A 25,533-nucleotide genomic window follows, 5' to 3' on the forward strand; every position below is an offset into this window, starting at 1 on the left:
AGTAGTAGGAACATTCGCGGTAACGGTCAATGTGGTAATGGGGATAGTCATAGTAATAGTAGAAGTAGTAGTAGTAACATTCGTGGTAACGGTCAATGTGGTGATGCGGATAGTCATATAAGTAGTTGAAGTAGTTCCATTCGTGGTAACGGTCAATATGGCGATGGGGATAGTCATAGTAATAGTAGTAGTAGTAGTAGTAGAAGGAATATTCGTGGTAACTGTCAATGTGGTAATGAGGATAGTCATATTAGTAGCTTAAGTACCATTCGTGGTAACGGTCAATGTGGCGATGGGGATAGTCATAGTAATAGTAGTAGTAGTAGTAGTAGCAACATTCGTGGGTAACGGTCAGTGTGGCGATGGGGATAGTCATATTAATAATAGTAGTAGTAACATTCGTGGTAACGGTCAATGTGGTAATAAGGATAGTCATAGTTGTAGCTGAAGTAGTAGTAGTAGTAGTAATATTCGTGGTAACGGTCAATGGGATGATGGAGATAGTCATAGTAATAGTAGCAATAGTAATAGTAGGAACATTCGTGGTAACAGTCAATGTGGTAATGGAGATAGTCATAGTGATAGTAGTAGTATTATTATTAGTAGTAGGAACATTCGTGGTAACGGTCAATGTGGTAATGGGGATAGTCATAGTAATAGCAGAAGTAGTAGTAGTAACATTCGTGGTAACGGTCAATGTGGTGATGCGGATAGTCATATAAGTAGTTGAAGTAGTTCCATTCGTGGTAACGGTCAATGTGGCGATGGGGATAGTCATAGTAATAGTAGTAGTAGTAACATTCGTGGTAACGGTCAATGTGGTAATGGGGATAGTCATATTAGTAGTCGAAGTAGTAACATTCGTGGTAACGGTCAATGGGGTGAGGGGGATAGTCATAGTAATAGTAGTAGTAGTAGAAAGAATATTCGTGGTGACTGTCAATGTGGTAATGGGGATAGTCATATTGGTAGCTTAGGTACCATTCGTGGTAACGGTCAATGTGGCGATGGTGATAGTCATAGTAATAGTAGTAGCAACATTCGTGGGTAACGGTCAGTGTGGCGATGGGGATAGTCATATTAATAGTAGTTGTAGTAACATTCGTGGTAACGGTCAATGTGGTAATAAGGATAGTCATAATTGTAGCTGAAGTAGTAGTAGCAGTAATATTCGTGGTAACTGTCAATGGGATGATGGAGATAGTCATATAAGTAGTTGAAGTAGTTCCATTCGTGGTAACGGTCAATGTGGCGATGGGGATAGTCATAGTAATAGTAGTAGTAGTAGTAGAAGGAATATTCGTGGTAACTGTCAATGTGGTAATGGGGATAGTCATATTAGTAGCTTAAGTACCATTCGTGGTAACGGTCAATGTGGCGATGGGGATAGTCATAGTAATAGTAGTAGTAGTAGTAGCAACATTCGTGGGTAACGGTCAGTGTGGCGATGGGAATAGTCATATTAATAATAGTAGTAGTAACATTCGTGGTAACGGTCAATATGGTAATAAGGATAGTCATAGTTGTAGCTGAAGTAGTAGTAGTAGTAATATTCGTGGTAACGGTCAATGGGATGATGGAGATAGTCATGGTAATAGTAGCAATAGTAATAGTAGGAACATTCGTGGTAACAATGTGGTAATGGGGATAGTCATATTAACAGTAGTATTATTAGTAGCAGTAGTAGTAGTGATATTCGTGGCAACGGTCGTGGCCCCGAGTAGCCGAGTGGTCTAAAGCGTTCTCCGTTACGGATCACTGCCATCTCACCTCTGACTGCGCCGGTTCGAGTCTCGGATTCAGCCAGTGTGGGTATGTGAGAAAGCTTGCCAGTAGCTTCTCGTGGGTCGGTGGTTCTTTCCGGGGTTTTCCCTGGTTCTTCCTCCACCATTAATACTGGCCGCCATGTATAGCCTATCATGTGCTGACAAATGGCGTTTAACCCCACAACAACAACAACAACAACGTGGCAACGGTCAATGTGCTAATGGGGATAATCATAGCAGTAGTTGAAGTAGTAACATTCGTGGTAACGGTCAATGTGGTGATGGCGATAATCATAGTAATAATAGTAGTAGTAGTAGTAATATTCGTGGTAACGGCTGATGTGGTGATGGGGATAGTCATAATAATAGTAGTAGTAGTAGCAAAATTCGTGGTAACGGTTAATGTGGAAAAGAAGATAGTCATAGCAGTAGTTGAAGTAGTAATATTCGTGGTAACGTTCAATGTGGTAATGGGAATAGTCATAGTAATAGTAGTAGTAGTAACATTCGTGGTAACGGTCACTGGTAATGGTGATAGTCATAGTAGTAGTAGTCGTAGTAGTAGTAGTAGTAGTAACATTCGTGGTGACGGTCACTGTGGTAATGGGGATAGTTATAGTAGTAGTTGAAGTAGTAACATTCGTGGTAACGGTCAATGTGGTGATGGCGATAGTCATAGTAGTAGTTGAAGTAGTAACATTCGTGGTAACGGTTAATGGGGTCATGGAGATAATCGTAGTAGTATTAGTAACATTCGTGGTAACGACCGATGTGGTAATGGGGATAGTCACTGTGGTAGTTGAAGTAGTAACAATCGTGGTAACGTCAATTTGTGGATGAAGATAATCGCAGTAGTATTAGTAACATTCATGGTAACGGTCAATGTTGTGATTGGGATAGTCATAGTAGCTGTACCCATAGTAGTAGTACCATTCTTAGCTGTACTAGTGACATTAATAGCAATGACCATGGTGGTGACCTGAATGCTAGTAGCAGTTGTACCGGAAGTAGTAATATTACTAGTTGTAGTTATGATCGCAACATTAGCGGAATCGTCATGATAGTAATGGGATGATAGTAATAGTAAAAGTCATATTATCTGATAGTAGTACTAGAAGTAGTTGTAGTAGTCACAGTAGTAGTAATAGTGGTGAGGTAGATGGCAATATTAGTAGTGGTAATAATTATACTAGTAGTTGTAGTAGTACTATTAATAGTAGTTCTCGCCACGTTTGGATTGTTATCATATAAAATCTTCAATGTATACGGACTAAATGTTATGGAATAGTAGGAAGAATCATGTGCCGAAAAATATATATTTCTGGTAAAAATTTAATATGAGAAACGGTGAATAAAACACAACAGCATCACTGTATATTTTCATTTATGTTCTGGTTATGTTTATCTAATTATTGCAAATATTCTTCTTAAAAAGACAGTTGCCAAACTATATTGATGATTTTGCGAATGAGTGAAACTCGCCCACACATTGCTCCTTTAGATGGCGTATGTGTACTACTGACGTTTGGTTCTCTGTTTCAGAACTTTTGCAATAGAGCAAATATAACTGAAACATCTGACCAGGCTAGAAATTATATATCATACTTACGCCATCTAGCGACATATATGAGTCATGGACCAGTTCTATTCTTGACTTGTTCAGAAGCCTCGATTTACGCCACATTGTTATCTGTATGCTGTGATTTTGGGATTTATTTTTCACTTTGCTGTTGGTTCCAGTGGCAAAACCTGGGTCATGCCCAAAACCAACGGGATTTGGAATTTGTGTGGAACTATGCTCTTTGGACAAGGACTGTCCGGTGAGTCAAAAGTGTTGTTCTAATGGATGCGGACACATTTGTCAGGATCCAGTTGATGTAGGTAAGTAATTTACTATATCATTAAAGAGCCAATAACATTCATTAACATGAAATCGGATTCAATTTGTTTCTTAAACCATGTCTTATCAGTAAAAGTTTTGAAAATATATTGTTACAAGCCAGGAGTATTTGCTTGACCGAGCGGCGTTAAACCACGGAGTGATTCCCGTTAGAATTCATAAGTTTACCCCGAATTTCCGAAGACTTCTATACAACATCAATACAACGAAATGCGCATACTCCAAATTTATTACAGTATCTTGTCCGGATAATAACAGAATGGTAGTATTGAACAAAATGAAAAGTTATATATATGAAATGTCTTCGAGTTCGTCCATGCGCAGTGCCTTGGAGTCCGTCCATGTGTAATGTTTTCGAGTCCGTCCATGTGTAATGTCTTCGAGCTCTTCCTACACCGTTAAAACTAAAAAATTTAAACTTTCATTGGTGACAGCACTAACGATGATAATAGTTTGGGAATTATGATTTCGCTGTTATGGGCAGGAATACAATAGCGGAATATTGAGACTGTATCAACAGTTAAACGGCATGAAAGGGTGTATTCATGTCTATGAAGAAAATTTTCTCAGGAAAAACATGTCACCAACACGAGTCCATGTTTTATTTCTTCACTCGGGGAACAATGCGCATTGATCACAACTTGGAAACTATTGCGATCTTCACCCTATCAAAACCCATCACAGGGACTAAAGAGGAAGTAAAAGCATCAAATCTTCAGGAGCCTATTAAATGATTTTTACAGTTTTGGATCTCATTATTATTTTCCGCTAGAAACTAGAGAAGGCTATTCCACTGTGTATCAGGTATTTACGTGCTTAGATTAAATCTTGTCGTATTTTATTCCAGGATTATCACCGAATCAGCTTGAGACGCTGATTCGCAGGAGAGGTAAGCACCTACGTCAACATGTACAGGTCAGTGTAGATGGTTTACAATTTTTGCTCTGCTTGATAATCGATACATAACTGCTTAATTTCAGTTAACTATTTATTTCACAATACTTGCCGGGTTATATTACGGGCACTCCCTCCCAAGTCCTGCCCCCGCCCCGCAGTTAAATCCGTGGAAAAGCGTACAATTTTGTCCAGTATTAAATGACGAATGATTATATTTAACGTCAGTCCTTCTTTCAAAGAGGACACCACAGTCATCCAGGCAAACAGGCAAATATGTATTACTTACATTGCCAAATATCGTTGTCAGAAAGGGCTGCATTTTAGAGGTAATGGATGTTCTACTAACATTTATGGTTGAGTAGGCATCATTGATGAAACCTATTTTATTCCAAATTCCTTTCCTAAAGATGTCGAAGGTTTGTAAATTCCAGCTTGATCCAATACTCTTTTTTATTACAATCTTCCAGTTGACAATCTAATGCTTTAGCCTATCAGTTTTAGAGGCATGTTATTTAAAACGGAATAAAATCAGCCAGTGTGCATGTGCTTTCTAAATAGGCGAAATAGACTCCATCGTAGATTCAGAAACCTTTAACATGAGATTGTCCGCATACACATAATACGTCTTCAGAAACGCAACTGGGAGATCTGCATGGAGGGGACGCAATTGCGTAGTCTTTAAATTGTCATTTATGTATTATGATAAACTGAAATTTTAATTATATAACGTCGAGGTATCATGAAGTCATTATACTATTTTCAGGTTGTCCATCTATGAAGAAAGTCGGCAGTTGCGCTATCGAATGCAAGCTTATAGGAAAGTCAAAGACTTTAAAGTGTGCAACAGGTATGTACACTATTTATGGAGGTGGTTTTAACATCTTGTTTCGATGTGTTTGCGTATATGATGTGTTTACCTGGAAATAAATTGTATTTTTCTTCTTGGTGAATAAGAAAACGTTTACATTTGGTAAACATTGTAGATCCCAAAGTGAAACTGTATCTCTAATCAGCAGAATCAATCATATATTTGATCAATGAATATTTTTTAGATTTCATCTCCCAAGGAAATTTCTCATACAACTGTTGTTAAAAAAAATTTTTTTATTAAATCGCTGATTTGTCAAGATATGACCCTTGCTCTACCTAACAGCTTACCATTCTAAGCATTCAATACTTCTGAACATTGGTTCTTCGGTCTCCATCGGTAATGACCAGGTAATGTCTAATATTAGAAAAAAAGCTTTATACACAAGAAGTTGTTATGGTATATTCTCTACAGATATTAAGCACCCATGCCCTTTTTCATCAGGATTCTGAAACCTATTAAACCGAAACAGTTGAGCATAGATTGCAATTAATATGACTAGACAGTCTTAGACGGATGGCTGTCATAACCAATCCAAAATCGCTCCGAGAAAATAATCAACATGTGTGCAGGAGGAAGAATGCTAAAGACTTAGTTATGCGCTGATAAACTTAATATCTAAATCCGAAGCCATACAGGAATTATCTCGACATCAATGTTATAAAGCCTAATCGAGGCAGATAATCAATGTATTTCATGCATGACAAATTCGGGCACAAAATCTATAACTTTAAGCTGCAAAAGTCATTTTTAGTAATAAAACATATCACGGCTGTTCTCGTATTAGTAGCACCAAATACTGGAATAGGCCTAATAAAGTGTAGTAATATGTTGCCAAATTGCGAACTCAAGAGAGCAGGTGCAGATTATTGATGTTGTAGTCGTCACCAACATTGTCCTTGAAAAAGTATAGAAATAAATGTTGCAAAATCTGCCTGTACGTGAAGGGACTGCGATCGACGGAATCAATATTTTTTATAACTCCCTCAGTAATACTACATATTACAAGATTAACTTTTAAAGACTATGGATTGAATTAAAACATTTTATTCAGAGAATTATTAAATTGCGCTTAAGAATATATTTGCATTGTTAAATTTTTAAAGCATTAAAATTATTTAATTTCATTCTTATGATATCTTTTTAACCCAATTGCAAGGAATTGGCCTATAGTACGGCATATTCGCTAGCCAAGATTCCGATGTGATAACCCTATTTACACTTTGGCGAGTCGAGCAGCTATTTCTGGGTTTCGGGTCTGCGAATTTCATTGGACGCTGCAGCAAGCCCGGCATCCAATCAAAATTAAGTTGGTTGAATTTGCTAGACGGCCGAGACAAAGGGAGCACACAACTTGAATGGACTGATAGAAAACCAATTTTCCAGTGCCGGTCCGTGTTTGCACAAATACCTATCGCTCCACTACACCTGTAATGGCTTCCCTCCTGTATCCTTTTTATGTGAGCCCCCAACATTTTCGGCAGATGTACATTGTACCACGCTATTGGTTAGGTGGCATTACATGCTAAGGGTGGCAACTCGTGAGTAGTGAATGGGGGCACCCTAGCCTCAATGGGAATTAGCATTACAGGACCCTTTGGGCAAACCAAGCCTGAATGGAAATTTAACATGGGAAAAAATCATGGGCAAACCTAGCCTCAAGGGGAATTGAACATGGGAAAAAGTCTTGGGGCACTCTAGCCTCAAGGGAATTGAACATGGGGAAAAAGTCTTGGGTCACTCTAGCCTCAAGGGGAATTGAACATGGAAAAAAAATATCTTGGGTCTGCTGAGCGACAACGGAAAATGGACCCTATTTGAATATGGTCCCGACCTGATGGGTCTCTATTTTTTTGTTGTTTTTTTTTAAAAATAAAAAAATAAAAAATGGGTAGGCAATTGAAAGTCTATCTCTTTTCGAGAGATTGGAGTGGCCCTGAAAAGGGCCTTTGGTTTTCTTCTTCTTCTTCTTCTAATTTCTTCTATTTCTCCACCAGCTTATTTTTTTCTGTCCTACACTTTTTCTCTTCTTTTCTTTCTTCTCTTCCTCCTTTTTCTTCTTTTTCTCTTCTTTCTGCTTCTCCTCCTCTTCTTTCTTCCTCTTCTCATTTTCTTCTTCTTTTTCAATTTTTTCATTCCATACTCTCATCCTTATCCTTTCCTCTTCATCCTCCTTCTCCTCCTTTATTTCTTTCAACAGATCACTGATGATGTCCTTTACTTTTCGTAAGTTGTTAATCTCCATCTTCACTCGATGGGGACTATAAGAATAGTGATCCTCGTTTAGGTTAACTAACATTCGCTCCATCATACCCAAATTGTCCAGGACGTCTTGCAATGTTTTCATTTTATCAAGTTGGTTTGAAGCCATCTTCTTTTTTATTCTTCGTAGAATGGTTTGAACGACGAATACTGTGGGTTCTTATAGTGAAAGCGCGGACGTGATGGAAAACATCCCCCTAAGCCCAAAAATTATATTACCTAGATCATCACTTAAAACGTGCGGACGTGAAGGAAAACATCCCCTACTTTTCTCATTTCATATGATCTACTATCCACATACGTGAAGCAGCAATAAACAAACACCAAATCTACTATCCACACACGCAAAGCATTAAAATGAAACCCCAAATTTAATATCCACACAAACATACGTGATCACTTACAAAGCCCAATAATCTACTATCCACACAAACGTACATGAGCTCTTACAAACACAAACACATACACTTACACCACAAAAGAGTCAGTGTTTATATTCACACTACTCTACATACACACATTGGCCAATGGATTACTATTTCTTTTCTAGAGATTGGGTAGCCCTGAAAAGGGCTGTTTGTTTTTGAACTCCAGTGACACCTGGTTAATGATGGCACCTTCCAGGCCTGGCACCACACACACATCTTCTTCCCCAGTCTCCTTTTACTTTTTTTCTTGGGAGTGCAGAGGCGGGATGATTGGCTTCAGTACCCCAATCCTCTGTCTCTGGAATTTTATACAACATCCTCTCTCCTATTTTCTTTTCCTCCTCTTCCCTCTGTCTTCTCTCCTTTTCCTTCTTTATTCTTCCCTATTCTACTATGGCCTCCGCTGCCAGTTCATTTAACAGGCGCCTGACATATTCCAGATGTATCTGGAGTTCAAGAAGTTTGCTTATTCTGGTATTCATTGTCTTGTTAACGAATGAACAGGGTAGCTAGACTGCCAAGCGATTTTCAATTTATACTTAAAGCGCGGACGTGAAGGAAAACATCCCCTAAAACAAAAGTTATATTACCTAGATCATGACCAAACAACGCGCGGACCTAAAAGAAACACTCACTCACTTTTTTATACTACCCATTACTAATTAAAAAATTTTCATTTTAAAAAATTATATACTATTCACATACGCAAAGCAATCAAACCCAAAATCTACTCTCCACGCACGTCAAACAGCAAAAAAAAAAACATGATCATTATCTACTATCCACACAAACACATACACTCACACCACAAAGAGTCTGTTTATATTCACACTACTCTACATACACACATTGGCAAATCGATTGTTATTTCTTTTCTAGAGTATCGGGTAGCCCTGAAAAGGGCTGTTTTTTGTGTGCGAAGTTGAAGCTAGGGCGATCTTTTAGTTTCTAAGAATGCGATGTCCTCTGACGATAGACTTTCTGACGATAGGTCTGCTTCTTCGGAAAGAGAAGAAGAACTCTTTGGTGTCGATACGACAATCGACAAAGCCTCTGTCAGGTTCAGGTTGCTGCTGCTGATGTTGTTGCTGCTGTTGCTGCTCTCTCTGCCGTTTCTGAAGTCTGTACTTCTCTGTCCATTCTTCTTTCTCCCTGTTCACTTCTTCTCTGAAGAGCTCTTCTATCAGGTCTTCAGTGACTTTTAACATTCTCACATTCTCTATCTCTTCTGGCTTCGGTATCAGACTGTGTCTGACCCTATGCAAATTCACGTAGGCTTCGTTTAGCTTAGCTAGTTTGGAGCACATCTTCGTAGGAGGATGAGTCGGCAATGGATGGTTAGACTGGAAACTACCCCAGTTTTTAAAGTCAAAGCGCGTTCGTGAAGGAAAACATCCCTACACGGTTTTAGAGTCGGAACGTTCAATGAGTGTCATGAGAGGGATAGTAAGAAGTCAAAGAGCATGAATCAAAATTCTTATAGCCAAACAAAAAGACAAAGGCATTTTTTTTTCAAAACAACATTTTTTTATTCAAAATCACTTAACACTAACAAACAACTCTAACATTTTTAACAATAATCCAACAATATAACATCAAACATTTTTTTTTCAAATGACAAACATTTTTTTCCAACTAACACATTATTTTGGACAAGACTGATAACGTTGTGAATGAAATTGTGATTTCCACTGTTGGAAGTCATTAGGCCATTGATGGACACTACGTTTCCTAGCTTGAGACAAAAGATAAGCATAATGGTCACAAAACCATCGATCTACTTTTACATCGTTTCTAGAAGAAGAACCAGGATCAAAATGAGTCACTAAATGTTCTAAGGAATAACCCAGGCTGCGATGATGCAGAAAATACACATAATATTGTCCACACACCAAGGAATCTGTGCCTTGTAATTTCACATTATTGAATCGGGTGGTCTGAGCATTTCTTCTCATAAAGTCAATGATATCGTCTTCCAAAAGGAGGCAATCCATACGAATCGAAATATTCCACACATCCTTCTTGAGGAATTTAGACGGCTACCCATTTGGTTCCTGGGAGATGACTGTCGTCCGTGTTGATCGCATAAGCTAGATGGTCTTGAGGTTTACGATGAGGGAGTTCATCTTTAGCACAGACGACAGGATTCCAAGAAGACGTGTACGAGCTGTGGTTCAAAAGGTAATAAAGTTCCCAGGTATCCATTGATTTGTGTGTTTTTTTCTTCACAGGTAACGATAAGTGATCAATTCGATCCTGGCTTTTTGCTTGAAAATGTCTGACAAGTAAAAGGTGTTTAGCTCCGACTTCTTACTTTGGTCCAAGAGAGATTCGATGCGACGGCAGTCCAGAGACGTTAATGGAGGAGAAGAATGTTTATCCAGGCCTTTATACCACTCGTTCAACACGAATTCTATTTCGATGTGATCCCAAGCTTTGTCCAGATATTCTTCCAGTTTTTCTTCTTGACTTAACATCAGACATTTGTCGTGTTGAATTTGACTGGGATGATCATTGTGACATCCATAACACTCTTCCTTGATCAATTCTTTCATTACATCTGTCAGGAATGTAGCAAACCAGGAGACTAAATGGGCTTCTTATTCTGGCCATCTCGACTTCATCATGATAACTTCTTCGTCTTTGTCTTGAGATTCTTCTTCCCCGATCTCCTCACATTCCATCTCCAAAGTTTCTCCACTAGGTAAAGAGGGATAACAGTCTTCCATGGCTTCTAATAATCTAGAATGACTTCTCTCAAACTGTTGATTTCTATGGTATTGTCAAATTCTGCATACAGGAGGACGTTCACTGAAGTTCCACACCAATCTGACCCGATTTTATAGGGTGGAAATGTCCCTCGTCGCTGCCTTGGTCTGGAGTGAAATCAAAACCCCACAAACCATAGCCTCCTGCATAATCGTCGTACGAAATACCGTGACTGGTGTTGGTTCCTAACTGTCCGGTGGCTTCGGACAGGGATAAGTACGATCTCAAATAATTCTTCGCGACACCAAAGTTAGGCTCAAAGGGTCGGGTACACAAGGTCTTGCCGTCGCGACTGACTTCGATCTTGGACACATTGTAATGTTGAAACTCAAAGGATTTTGATCGTGGGTTCCGTTGAAGGCTGAATTCCTGACGATACCAACAATCAAACGCTTGGGTAACTGTCCTTGGAACAGATGATCTTTGATCATAGATCGCTCTGCAGCGGGAATGGTGAACGTTTTCACTTCTACGCGTCGTATCGGATACTTGGCGGTCGTTCTACTCAACGTCTGACTGACGTCGTTTCCCACTTTAGGAAACACTTCCACACGATGCACGTAAAGTCGGGCTTCTTGAATGATAGTTTTGTATTCATTGGCATGGGCCATCAAATGGAAAGCGGCACTGCTACGATTCAGTCTCAGACGGATATTCACCCCGTTGAGCAAATACTTTTCTTGTAACCACATGTCCAAATGCAAACGATCCATCAGTTCTAAACTTCGCCCTTGCAGAATTTTCTTACGACGGTCGTTAAACCCCACATTGTGAGGACTGTCATCTTCTGTTAGGACTGTGTCGTTAAATGTGGCTACACCTGCCGTGTCAGGGTTCCATACCACGCAAGCATCCAGATGGGTATTCTCGGCTTCTTTTCCGTACGTCAAGAGATTTTCCAGGTAGGCACGATATGGGTAAGTATCCATGCTGCTGCTGACCAGTTTGTTATTCAAGTACAAGGCCACTTCGCTGAACAAGGAATGCATGAAATTGTTGACAGGAGCTACTCTAGCATCGCCTCCTGGATTGGTGTTGTCCGTTTTGATCACTTTCACTTTCAAGTACAGGTAACTGCTATTCAGATCGATGTAATCTTCGGGCTGTCCCTTGATTTCACACTCGATGGGAGCGGAATCAGTCAAAGAGGAGACGGGATGAAATTCCACCCACTGGGATTCTTGCATGGTCATCATGGTGGGGGGCATGGCAAACAGATCCAGTTCCGACTTGGAACAGGCGCAAGACTCTCGGTGCATCATTATTTTCTGTTTTTTCAATAATCGAAAACGTCTAAGTCTCGAACGGTTCTTCTTTTCTTTGCCTTTCTAGCTTTAGACGTGTGAAGTCTGGTGAAAGGGTGTTTTCTTCGTCGTCTCTTTCTGCCTTGTCCTTGCTGAATGCCTGACTCGGTAGCGTGCAGGGCATTTACAGGTGTTTCTCGTCGGCCCAAAAGGTCTTTGCCCGTTTGCAACAAGACATTTTTGCCTGCCCTCATGAAGGCTTCTTTGGGATTTTGTTTGTCGATGATGACATTTTGGAGAAATTCTTTGCCTTGTGTCAGTGCCGCATCTTTCAAGGCGTGCAATCTGCGTGTCACCATCGGTTTCAACAGCGGAGCCACCGAACGAAACGCCGATTTTAACATATCTCCTAAACCGTGTCCTCGCTGTCGAGCAACCCCTCGGTACACTGGATACATGACTTACGAGTCGTGAGAGAACCGTTTTCGAAAATGGAGTTTCACCGTGACTTTTCCTTTGGTGAATGGAATATTTTGTCCCAGGTCTCCTTTTATAGCAATGTTGACAGTGTCCAAATACGACTTACTGACAGGTAAATAGTGAGGATGTACAAATTCGCGGTGAACGTGGTAAGTGTTTCCACCTTCCTCGTCAGCGGTCGTGGCAGAATCCACTTTGAAAGGAATGACACGCAGTAACGGCACAGAGGTGTGTCCCACCACGTTATACTCCACCACATCGGAGTACACAAACGTCAAATTCAGTCCTTGGTTCAGTTCTACCGGGGCACGAAATAACTTGGTAAAAGACTCGTTGTCGTAAATGATTGGTAATTCATTTTTCTTGATCATGGCCATTCTCATGTCCATGTCTCCGCCCAACATGTCAAACAATTCAGGACAAAATGAAATGGACAGGATTTTACTCCCGTCAAATTTCATCATGAAGCGACGAGCTGCTTTGTGGTATTCCATGGTGACACTTTTTTTGACACTTTCCAAAGCTTTGATAAACACGACATTAAACCTGGAGGCTATGGTGCTCACCAAATGTTGACCACTAAAATAATAGCCTGGGGGAATGAACAAGTGATAGGTGGTGTACTTTTGATGTTTTGTGCCAGGGGTTTTCTTGTCATATTTGCCATAGGTATCCAAGTACTGTTGCAATGGTTCGTCATGAACTTCCACATAAAAAAAATTTTGATTGGGAAGGACATTGAGGACTTGGGTCGGGTGAATGATTTCTACTAAAGCCACTTCCCAATGGGCTTCGTGATCTAATTGGATGGTCTGAGGTAATTTGGCCGTGTAACAGCACAACGTGTTGTTGGGAAACACCTCTATGGAACTGTCACTGGGTAAGGTTAAGTAAAACTGGTTGTTATTGTTCATAATTCCAGAGTTCTGTGGCTGTCCGAGGGGTTACTGGACGTCAGAGGAGTGTCTCCGCCCAAAATGGGGTTGTAATTGTTGTTGGAGTGGTGACTGACACTGGCACTGGACACAAGGTTCCCGTTGTTCCCGTTCGAGGTGAATTTCAGGGAGGGATTAGGAAGCAGGTAACCGATGCAACTGCTCAATAAAATGGTCCACAATTGTTTGTCTCCTTGTTGCAAACTCAAATTGGCAATGGCTGCCTCGATGACACCATACACCACGAAGATTTGGCAGAAAAAGACGATTTGCGTTTAGGCACACGTTCTCCACAACGCATCCACAAGGGTTGTTTCTGTAAATCTTGCAGAGAAGAACTGGGTGAAGGAGTGGTCGACGTATCTGCATCTGTGTGAAAGGGCATGATGGTCACTTCTTTTTAAAGTCGATGACTTGCGAAGCGTCGATCCAAGAATCAAAACTGGGTGGATATCCTTTCCAACGTAATTTGACTTCTTTGACACGTCGTTTGCCCACTTTACGGGTTCTGCGTTCGAGAATGTTTTCGATGTCGTATACGTCGTCTTCTTTTTTGGTGACACGTTGTAACTCGGGCAAATAAAACGTTCCTTTGAGCACTTCTCCGTTCATGTCTTCCAATTTATAGACAGCAGGATGACGACCATGCACTCCTCCAGTGACACGAATCAATTCGGTCGTCCAGTTAGGTAAGTAACCTTTGTCGAAAGTGCGTTTGGTTTTGCCAATCTCCTACGTCCAACACTCCACTTTTCTTGGGGACAGCCCTCGTCGGGGACGCACCAAACAGGCGCTCAAACACCAGCACTTCGTTGTCGGGAGTCACTTCTTGCGGGGCACGTCCAATGCTTCGATGGTAAGATTGGTTGTACGCTTGCACCAGGTGTGGTAAGATGTCGATGTACTTCAGAGTGTGGTGATGCGTAAAATATTTCCACATGCGTTCTTTCAAAGTGCGTTGAAAACGTTCCACGATGCTGTCTTTGGTTTGAGGAGTCTCGGTGGTAAAAAAATGAATGTCACGTTTCTTTAATTCTTTATGGAAAGCTTGGTTCAGAAATTCGGTGCCTTTGCCATCGAGGAGGGTGACGACCGCTTTGTTTCAACACCCGTTGCAGGGCTCGCACTAACTCGCTGCTCGATTTGGAAGTCAAGGGCACGACCCAGGCAAATTTGGAAAAGACGTCGATGACACAAAACAAATATTTGTAGCCACGATTGTAGCTGGCCAAATGAGAGACATCGGCTAAATCGGTTTGCCGTTGATGATCGATGACTTCCACTCGGGTGCGACTTTTGGAAAACTTGCGTCGAATGGGTTTATGCAAAGTGTAGGTAGCTTGTTCTTGTAACCATCGTTGCATTTGAGGTAAACGGAGACTTTTCAGTCGAGTTTTGGCAGAACGATACAATTTTTGAACTCCTGCGTAACCTGCAGGATGAAAGGGATCGTAGTAAATGCTGGCTAAGACTTTTTCCATTGGTTGGTTTGTGTGTTAATAAGGCACCCACTCTTGGAAGATGCTACTCTTTTTCTCTTGGGGTACGTTCTTGGATTGTAATGCTTTGCGTGTGCGACCGGCAATGGGTGTCGAGGAGGAGGAGGATGTCTGAACAGGGGATATTTTTTCTTGTTTCACTTCTGTCTTCACCTTTTTTTTCTCTTCTGATGAAGAATGGGTAGTCATCATCTTTTTAGTCCATCCAATTTTGGAGGCAGTTGGTGCTGTTAACTTGCGTACTTTTTCTGGTGGAGTTTGAAACCCTTCTTCTTCTTCTCCTTTTTCTGTCTTCGTCACTGGTAGTGGTGGTGGTGGTACTGGTGATGGTGCCGGACTTTTCATCAAGGTCTTAAAATCTTTCAGAGTGGGAAGAGCTGTTTCGTCTGAGGCTTTCTGGTGAAAGAGTTGCAGTCGTTGCAAGAGTTGACCGTAATTTTGCGATTTTTCTGTTTCGGACAAATCTTGGCGATCCATCAAGGACTGCAATTCGTGTTGTAACTGGGACATTTCGCTCAAATGGGGATTGGGAGGTAAATGCGGGGTGTGTTGTTCTTGCCAACGATGGTATTCCATCCATCGTTTGTAATTCACTAAAGCTAGTTTTCATCCTTCCATGGGGTTGTCAAGGGTCGATTCTGAGATCTTGGGACTTCAGAGGGCCTTTTTATCCTGCTCCCACCAGTCCTCCCAACATGGTTCCCAAGACTCCTTCAACAATGGACCTCACAAGAGGGGTAAAATGCCTCCACGATGAACCAACATCTTCTTCTTTTCACGAAGGGGGATTTTCTTTTGAACCATTTGACGAAGAACGTGACGATGTTTGCCTAAGCATTGTTTCTGGTGTTTGGACAAAGGGATCGTGCCTTTCAAGACGTTCAAACAACATTCGCACACGGTATCGATGACCTTTTTGGAAGCTGATTGAATGAGTTTTTTTCGTAGGGGTGGAGAAGCTTTGGACAGGACCGATAACATGTCCCCATGTTTGACTAAATGAGGAGGCAGTCCTTTCCTTTTCTTTCCTTGGGGTTATTTAGAAGAGGGATGTTTTCTCGAGGGTGACATCTTTGAGTCTTCAGGAGCACCAAAAACACTGATAACCTACTTGGTCACACACCTTTTTTATACTGGAACGCGTCGCCACTGATTGTCTTTACGTCGTATCAACTTCAGGACAGGCATGACACGTCGTGCAGAGGTACGTAACAGACTAAATCGAGTCAGTTCTTGCTTGGACAAATCCAGTAAACTTTGTAACATGCCCGATCTTTCTTGGACTTTGATTTTGGGAGAAGGTACTTTGTGAGCAGCGGCCACTGCCACTAAATTAGAGGGTCCTGCCACTGGGGAAGTTCTTGGGGTCATCAACGGAGAAGTTCTTGGTGTGATCAACGTCTCCAAGTACTCTTCAGTTCTTGGTGTCATCAACGGAGAAGTGGAACTTGAGGCTGCCGGAGACGCAGTCACCGCCGTGGCAGGTCGTGGTTTGCGAGTGTAAGGTTGCGTCCTGGCCGAAGTGCCTCTCTTGCGACTAGTTTTCTTCTGTGGACTTTTCTTTTTCTGGGGACTTTTTGTCTGTTTCTTTTTCTGGGGGCTTCGTTTCTTTTTCCGGGGTGGTGTCTGGTAAGAGGAGGGTCCCGCCACTGGAGAAGTTCTTGGAGACACAGGTCTCCTTGGGGACCTGGTCTTTTTCTTCTTCTTGGAGCTTCGTTTGACTTTTTTCTTGGGGAAAACTTTGGGGGCATTAGGATCCCATCTTAAGAGAGAGCGAATGATGACCCCTCCTAGAGTACCGCTCCCTCCAGGTTTCAAAATGATTTGTTTTTTGGTTTGAGTGTCGATGCGGGGATCGGCCAGTTGGGTCAAAGCGACTTTGTTTCGATCAAAAAAACGTTTGGTTTGATGAGGAATCTGAATGATCCCTTGTAGTAATTGACGTGCTGTCACCGTGAACCATCGTAAGACTTCTTTGAGACTAGCTTCTAAGACACGAGCTCGTATTTGTGGATTTTTTTTCTCGACTGATGCCAGACAAAGCACGAATCAATTTGACGGGAAGATGCGACTGAAGGGACGTCATGTTCAAACTGTGTGAGACAGACGAAAAGTGTCTAGGTTTTTATAGATTCTTTTGTGGAGTGAAGTTAACTCGAGGACGGAGACGTGTACAGGACAGGCCCTCCGTCTTGGCCCCAGTGGGAAAACAAGTGGGTACGAAATCGCAAATCATCGGGGGTCGTAGGTTTCAAATCGACGAGTAAATAGGCGTGTGGAGTTTGAGTGGCATCTTCGTACGCCTGAGTCAGCCAAGGCGTTCCTAACTGTTTGGCTAAGACTTGCACTTCCGATTTATCTCGAGGGCTTTTAAACAAAACCACGTAATGCGCATTGAGACTGATGGTGCGATGGGCTTTACTTTGTTGAAACAAATTTTGGGTGATGTAAACGACACTGGCATTACGGTGATGCCCTTTGCGCGTGAACCACAGTTTAATTTCTTCTTCGTCTTCTCCTAACATGTCGTCAAAAATGACCAAATGGGTTTGACCGGAGTCAGAGACGGTGCCATCGTCTTCTTTAGGAATGCCTTCCACAAACACGATGGAATCGCCTTGACTTTCTCGCAAGAGGCTGTACGCCGATTGCCACTCTTTGTAACACCACACGATGCGTTGACGTAGACGATCGATCAAATGATGTTTATGTTCGATCAAACGTTTGACGAATTCGGTTTTGCCTGAACCTCCTGGTCCACCAGTGAGCATGTTAAAGGGATGGCGAAGATACAAAGCCTCCCAACTGGCACGATCTAAGTGTTCGTCGATGACTTTGACAGTAGAGGAAGAGGGAGAAGAGACAGCAGACGTAGCCATAGTGTCAGGAATGTCACTTGTGACACGAAAACAAACAAGACAAGAGTTTATATACTTTTTTCAGGACACGTTTATTGAATGTTTGAAACATGAATACGAAAGACAAAAATACATAAAAGCCAAAGGCTTAAGTACAACGATAAAAGGCACATCAAAACCATCAACGTGGAATAGAAACAAGTGTCTGTACAACATGTTTTGGGTAATGTTCTGACCAGTTCTATAGGGGGTAAGGTCACACAAGTGTCCTCCCGAAAGGGTCTTTCAGGCATGTCCACGACAGTCCTGTCCTGGGTGACGGGTTCTTCTTCTGGCACTGTCACTAACACAGGTTGAAAAGTAACTTTTTTCCTTGAACAACTCTCATGCATACTGAGCCACTTCTTGGGTCCATGCCTCAAATCCCCCTTTTTCCCAGTCACGGACATCTGTCCAATGGGGGTGTAAGTCACAAGCTACACACACATCGTCGTACAAGTCTTCGGTAGGTAAAGGTTGACGAATCTTTTTTTCCCGTTGAGGTCGAGAAGTATCTAGATGAAAACTCAAGGCTTTGAGCAAAAGGAGTCTTTCGTGACCATTTAAGGCCATTGGGGGTGGGAAGTACTGATCGTAAAGAGTCCACAAGGAATCGGCTGGTAAACGAAATCCCAGAAAACAAGTCACTAAGACACACACCACTTGTCTACCCAAATTGAATGGATACAGTTCTTGTAATACTTGATGGTAATGATCCACGGTTTGAATATGGTCATTGAGTTCCTTCCACGGAATCTGTTCAATTACATGTGATAAAAGTCGTGGCATGGCAGCCTGTTTTTATACTCTCTTTGTTTCGGAAACAATACACGGACTTTTTACCCAGAGATCTTTGTTCTCCAGTGGGGAATCTAAATGTTGCATACTGTAACCTAAACGTCAGAGTTTGTTTAGAAGTTTCCTCTTCCGCTAAGTAGATTCCACGTAAAATATGTTGGTAATCCTTTAACTTGTCTTCCTCAATGCGTTGCACTAGGTGAATCTCGAAGTAACCAAAATTATCAACATGTCGATCATTGGCGACCTCAAATTTTTGAACAATGTCTGACCACTGAAACAATTTCTGACGAATCAGTTCTCTTATACCATTCAGGTACCAGTGGTTAAACATCTGGTGACGTAACGGATGCAACTGTTCTTTACGTTTGATTTGTATTTTGACCAGCTCTCGGTAAATGCGTTCTCTCAACTCCACAGGCAAAGCACGAATGTTCTCTTGTAAGGCATCCATGAATAGGTCAGTCCGTACAATTCACAATCTTCTCCTAGAGCAAAAGTAATCCACAAAATGAGTAATTTCTGACCACTGCCATTCAGGGTAACGTCCAGGAATGTCACTGAACTCTTTTGATGTAAACGGTCTAGAGTAATATAATAGGACGAATGCACACTTGACCCAAAGAAATCTAACACACTGGTTGACTTTTTTCACTTTCCTCTTATGAATTTCTCGACAGAAAAATTCTACAGTTACCCATTAAGATTTCACTCTGGCAAGTCCCTGCCAAACTTCCTTGTAAATCTTCTCTTGCAGTTCTTTAGGTAATGATTCAATATCATTTTTAAAATGAAGTTTAAATACTGGTCTCGGTGATGTCCAACATTTGACTCCTACCCAATCTGGTTTCTTCTTCGTCAACGACATGGTAAGTTACTTCAATCTCTCGGTCCCACTAAGGGTAAGTAATGACAGTTCGGTGACCATCGAGCATGTTCTACGTAGGCCGAATCTTGCGGTTCCCAGTGGTGAAGTGACGCACCGCAACTGAAGCACTTGACTTTATCCCCTTCGCCCAAGTAGAAAAATCCGGCTCTGGCTAATTCTTCGGGGGTTGGTCCTCCCAGATACTTAGGCCATTTTCCTTTGAACGATTGAAGACGATTTTCAAAGTCACAGTATTCCGACAAACGCACAGGAAACGAATATTCGTCTTTCACAGGTTCGTTTCGATGAGGGTTGGGTGACATGGACAGGAGTTTGCTCAGGGTTGAATGACATACGTAGGGGCTAGACGTGAAGGTGAACATCCACCTTTAAAATGAAACCCAGTAAAGTGTCCAAGAGAACGAGCGGCATAGCTTTCGCATCCCTCAGGTTTGGTACGCACAGCATCACGTTCCATGATAGGGGTACTGAGAACAAAGTTCCCATGATGCTTTACGGCATCGCTAAGGTCACAACGTACAGCATCGTTCCCATCGCAAGGCTCACAATCGCATTCCACTTCCGAAGCCCCAAACTTGAATTGTGCCTTTTCTGACCTTGTTTTGCGTTTCTCTGAAAGTATTCATCTTGTTCGCTCGGTCTTGGTAGTCACAATGAACTATCGATCTTGCCTAGGGTTCCTTTTTATATACAGACCAATACCGACGTGTCCATACGGTAAGGTGAAACGATTGGGAAGTCGCACTCGCTTCTGGTACACGATTTGATAGACTTTTTCCAAGGGTCGACTGACGATGTGGTGAGTGGGTAAACGTACAATCCTGTTGGGTTGATAGGTGGTCACTTTAAAGTGTTCATCTTCTCTAGACTGCAAGGCCTCTTTCAAGACCCCAAAGTTCACCACTCGACTGGTATGATCATTCAGAGTCAATCCTTTCACTTTGCACTGCGTGTGCACTTCTCCTTTTTTGTCCCGGTATTCGTAACCGTAATTTTTAGGACCACCACTGGCGAAACTTAGAATCTTGTCGTCCGGGTGCTCGTCCGTCCAGGCTCCTAAACGGTCTCATTCGATGTCAGGGTGATGTTGACTAGGGTGATAGATGTAAATGCAACTGTCCGTGTCAAAGTACAGGACACGTTCCCCTAACAGTTCTAAAGCTTCGTACAATTTTAAGCGAGCATGAGCTGTCACGTAAGCCGCAATGATGACATTTCCAAAGGGGTCGTCTTGTACAAAGTCCAGATCTTCTTCGTAATTGACCAAAATCAAATCCTCGCGAACGACGTCCACGTGTTTCATGAATTTGGTTTTGTCATGAATCATCTGGAAGTAGCGGGAAAGTTCGGTCAAATACTCCGTCTTGGGTAAACACGGTCGTTGTGCCATTTTACCCCACAAGCAATTTAACATCACTTTGGCAAACGATCGCCTGCCTTCGTTTTTCTCGATGTGGTCTAAAGTGATGCCTTCTTGTTCCCGGTATTTCTCTTTGAATTTTATTTAGTCTTCGGGAGTGTGACACCAGGAAGGATAGCCGCTGGCTTCTTGTTTCAGTTTCAAAAAGGCATCCACGTAGTCTGCGAAAATGCCTTTCTGAGTAGGGTCACCCTTGTGGTATTGTTCTGTCTTTTGAAAGTGGCAAATTTCGTACACTTCTAACAGTTGATATCCCATGTCCAGAGCTTTGAACAATTCTACGCTGACCCACGTCCCCGTCAAGGCCCGTTCTTCCTGGGTGTGATGACAAGGTTGATCTTGGTTGCACGTTTCGGCACAAGTACGGCACAAAGGAAACATCAGTTTGCCTTGGCAATGGTGACGTAGCACGGGATGGTACAAGTCCGTGGGAGGCAAGACTTTGCACTTGATCAGACCTTCGTATTGTCGAATGTTTTTTCAGGTCGATGTGTTCCGTGAACAAGTGCGGATGCCCTGCAGGAAAGCGACGATATTTGCACACGTAGGGATACAGCGAACACACGTCCAAGTATTTGATTTCTTCTCCTTTCTCTTCGTCGGCTTGGTACAGCAAAAGATGGGATTGGTCCTTCCTCCGTACAAACTATCCCTCGCGTTCAGCGGGGCCATGAACTGGTAACTTTCCATGAGGCGTTTAAATTGGGGATCGGTTTTCATACGGTGATCGTACTCGTGTTCCCACATTTCCACCACTTGGTATCCTTCCTGTTCTAACTTTAGGCGTCGCTGACAAGTGGCCTGGTACAAGTCTTCCATGGTTCGTTGTAAAAACTGATTTTAGTGCCGCGATCAGGGTAACTGACGGGACATCCGTGAAATAAGCAACCGTTAAACTCGTACACGATCTTGGGGTTTTCTAAGTCCCAACCATCGACCGAATGCGTTCCGATGGTCTTTTCGCCTCCTCCGTTGTGGGCATGCTGAATCTACTTGTCTTCCTTGTCGCACAAGTAATGTAACCAGCGTAGGGCTTTGACCGAGTATTGACGTTTGACATAGTTGGTCGTTTAAGGACTGATGACTGCTACGGTGTTTTCAGGCATGAATCGTTGGCGGTACAGTAAGGAACACGCTTTGGCAATGGTGCAAGCTTCTTTCAAAGGATCGACCCCTCCGTGTTCCATGAACAGTTCTCGAAATTTTCCACAGCATCGCCGTAAAATGTCCACGTCGGAACGAGAATACTTTAGCATTTCTGCCTGAAAGTCGAAAGGGTCTGAGGCGTGAGCCTGGTACCAAGCGTAGAAAGCTTCTCGTTGTTCGGTACGCACGTTGTCGGAGTCGTAATAGTGAGCCTCAGGCAAATGGGGTAGAACGGCGTGTTGATTGGCTTCCGTATTGAAAAAGTGTGGAAAGTACCCTTTAGCCATTTCTGTCATTAGAAACGTTTTAGGTATTCGACTCAAAGGCATGGCCAAATAGCTCATCGAATCTTTAAACTGTACTTGTCCCACTTGCATGAAAATGATTTTGGCTCCGTCCAAAGTAACTTTAGGACGTTCGGTGCCATGCTCCGTATAGTATCTTAGAAGAAACTGTCCATCGTATCCGGAGAAATTGTGAGCCATCACCGTGGCATGACGATGACAATCTCCGTAACGTTCGATGTCCTCTTGGCTCCACGTCTTGTCGATGGGGTCTAAGACCCATCGGGCGAAATCGGCTAGCGTGTTCGGTCCCCGAAAGATTTTTTCACGCCCTCCAGGAATCTTACTGCAGTAAGGGCAATGACTCACGATAGGTTCTTGAATGCACTTTTCGCACGCTCGATGAGCCACGCAGAAATTAGGAATGTGAATACCGGTCTCTTGCATGCATTCGAAATCGAAAAAGATGAAATTGTCTTTCTTCTTGTGTTCATCCTCTTTCTCTGGTTGGGATTGGTATTTTTGCACGTAGCATTGGTGTTCCAAGTCCAGATGTGATGACAAATGTGACATTTTTTCTTTCCTGAACATACGTGTCCCTTGGCACTATTGGTACGTATGCCTTGTCCACACGTAGGGCACAATCTTAGCAGTTGACAAGCGCATTTCTTCTGTGAACCTTGCGCCTTCAAATGTTGTTGGTAACAGGCAGGGCTGACAAACGTGCGCAGACAAGTGAAACAATGCACTGGTTCTTGTCCTTCGCTCAGACAGGGTGGAGAGGCCAAACATCCTGAGCATTTCGATCCACAATGCTTGTGTTGCTCTCTATTGTTATAGCCATAGTCACATTTCTCACAGTAATAACGGTATCCTAGGAATCCAGTGATAGTGGTAATGGTATCGAAATGGTCATCGTGATGATAGATTTGAATGTATTTTCCGTCCTTAAAGTCTTTCCCTCGAAACAACAGAGGCCCACGCATTTCTTGAGGATGCACTTTCAAGGTGTATCGTGCAGCTAGGGCATCTTGGAATTTTTGCATTTCAGGAATGCCACAGGGTGTGTCTTTGGGCAAGCCAGCTTGTTGTAACAGGAGTTCTGCTTCGTTTCGTTGTTTGGTTCGGTCCGATTGTCGAATAGTTTTCCAGGCTCTTTTCCATTCTACCGTGTCGTTCTTGTTGACATAGGTTCGTCCCACCACGATGGCCCTGGCTAAACACATCTGGTCTTCAGGGTTGTTAATTCGGACGAGACTTGTTTTGGTGCTGCGAAGCTCGTCCACCAATAACATCTTTTTGCATCCAGTCCCTTGAGGAGGAGAGACGTGGGTCATGTCAAGTGTGGCTTTACCATCGGTGATGTCAAACTGATCATTAGATTGTTGTACGTGTTGAATCTTGTCCATGACTTTGGAAGCGGTCAATTCTGCAGGGGTGCTAAACTCGATCCAAACAGGGGATTTCAAACCGTCGTGTTGTATGGAAAGTCTCAAGCGATCGTCTTCTTTGGGTTGACATTGTCGCTTGAGTGCAGTGAGCAAAGAATCCCACACCCCAGTGATGAACACTTCTGCTTTCTCTAACGGCACTTCAGCCTTGAAATCTTTAAACTTCACCGTGTATTTGTAAGCCGTGGTTCTAAATTTTCTAGAGGAGCGCTTTTCCGTCTCTCGAATGGAATAGTATTTTTCAGGGTTGACTAAGGGTGGTGAACTTGGTTTAGAGGTTTCAAATTCTGGTTCACTCATGTCCTCTTCAAAATCACTGGCATGAATTTGTGCCAAGACTTCAGCCCTGGTACGAGGCGATAGATCACGTTTCTGCCTCTTACTTTCTTCTTCTTTCTTCTCAAATGAATTGGATCGTTTCATCTTGATAGCAAAACGTCAAATGACTCAAGTTTAAACACTATGGACTAATTTATAGTCATGGCAGACCAGCGTATATAAAAGGGTGTTTGTCTTGTCCTTTCACTATTCATTTCACTCTCAAACCGAGCACAACGATGGAAGAGACTACACAAATCGAACGTTTCATCAGAGCTTTGCGAGGGGTCATTAGAAAATTCTCTTCAGACCAGCCGACGGACTACTCTCCTTCCTTTCGAGATAAAAGTCAAGATACTTGCTATATCTGTCAGAAGAAAGGGCATTGGTCTTCAGAGTGTCCAGACCGTCAAAAAAGAAAAAAAGGGGTTAGAAAAGACAAAAGTCAAGATACCTGTTATTATTGTAAAGAAAAAGGACATTGGTCTCCAGATTGCCCAAAAAAGAAACAAGAGGAGTCAGAAGAAGAGAGGGATTCTTCAGAGGAAGAAGAAGAGGAGGAAGAAAGCAGACAGGTGAAGAAAAAGAAACAGGAGAAGAAAAGAAGAAGGGGAGAAAGTGAGGAGGAAGAGGAGAAAAAGACTGTGACGGTGAAGAAATTCAAAAAACAGAGAGACTAAACAATGAGACAGAAGAAGTCTATGAACTTTTTAAAGTGCTCTGTTGTGAATTGTGAATTGGATTGTAAATATTTATAAAAGAATAAATTAGGTATAAAAAGGTAAGTGTCTTTGGGTTTTGATTTTAAAATAAGAACGTACACTCACACATTCATACACACGTACTATAGGGGTAAAATGGGTTGGTTTTTTTTTCAGTTATTGGCAATTGAAAGTCTGTCTCTTTTCAAGAGAGGTGGGTGGCCCTGAAAAGGGCCTTGTTTTTTTGGTGTACGGGTAAATTTAAGCTATCAACTTTAACTGTCTTAAGCCTTTGCCACGGCCAAGGCCTACTTCTGGACTGCGTACTGTTGTTGATGATGATGATGATGATGATGATGATGATGATGATTTGGTTGAAATCACTAAGGGTGGCACGGTAGGCTTAGTCACAGGGTTGGAGTGTTTAGCTCGGGAAGGTCGTATTCTCTTCGGTTGTAATAAAGAAGTCTGATACATTTGTTTCAGACTTCTTAACTCCGCTAAAATGTCTAACAATACCGTGACCGTTTGATTTTCACACCCTTGTTTCTTTGCTGCTGCTGCTTCTTCTTGTTGTTTTT

At 42.2% G+C, this 25,533-nt stretch overlaps 1 protein-coding gene across 1 annotated transcript in view; it reads left to right on the forward strand.

Moving 5' to 3' along the window:
* Positions 1-25,533, forward strand: part of LOC149794279 (uncharacterized) — a 72,058-nt gene that overhangs the window by 42,851 nt on the left and 3,674 nt on the right. Inside the window, exons 5-7 of the mRNA XM_089969098.1 lie at positions 3,507-3,647; positions 4,514-4,555; positions 5,327-5,410. Coding sequence (XP_089825224.1) covers positions 3,507-3,647; positions 4,514-4,555; positions 5,327-5,410 — 267 coding nt within the window. The remainder of the gene's footprint in view (positions 1-3,506; positions 3,648-4,513; positions 4,556-5,326; positions 5,411-25,533) is intronic.

This window comes from Sinohyriopsis cumingii, chromosome 8 (genome assembly GCF_028554795.1).
Source record: "Sinohyriopsis cumingii isolate HCF-2022 chromosome 8, ASM2855479v2, whole genome shotgun sequence".
NCBI lineage: Eukaryota > Metazoa > Mollusca > Bivalvia > Unionida > Unionidae > Sinohyriopsis > Sinohyriopsis cumingii.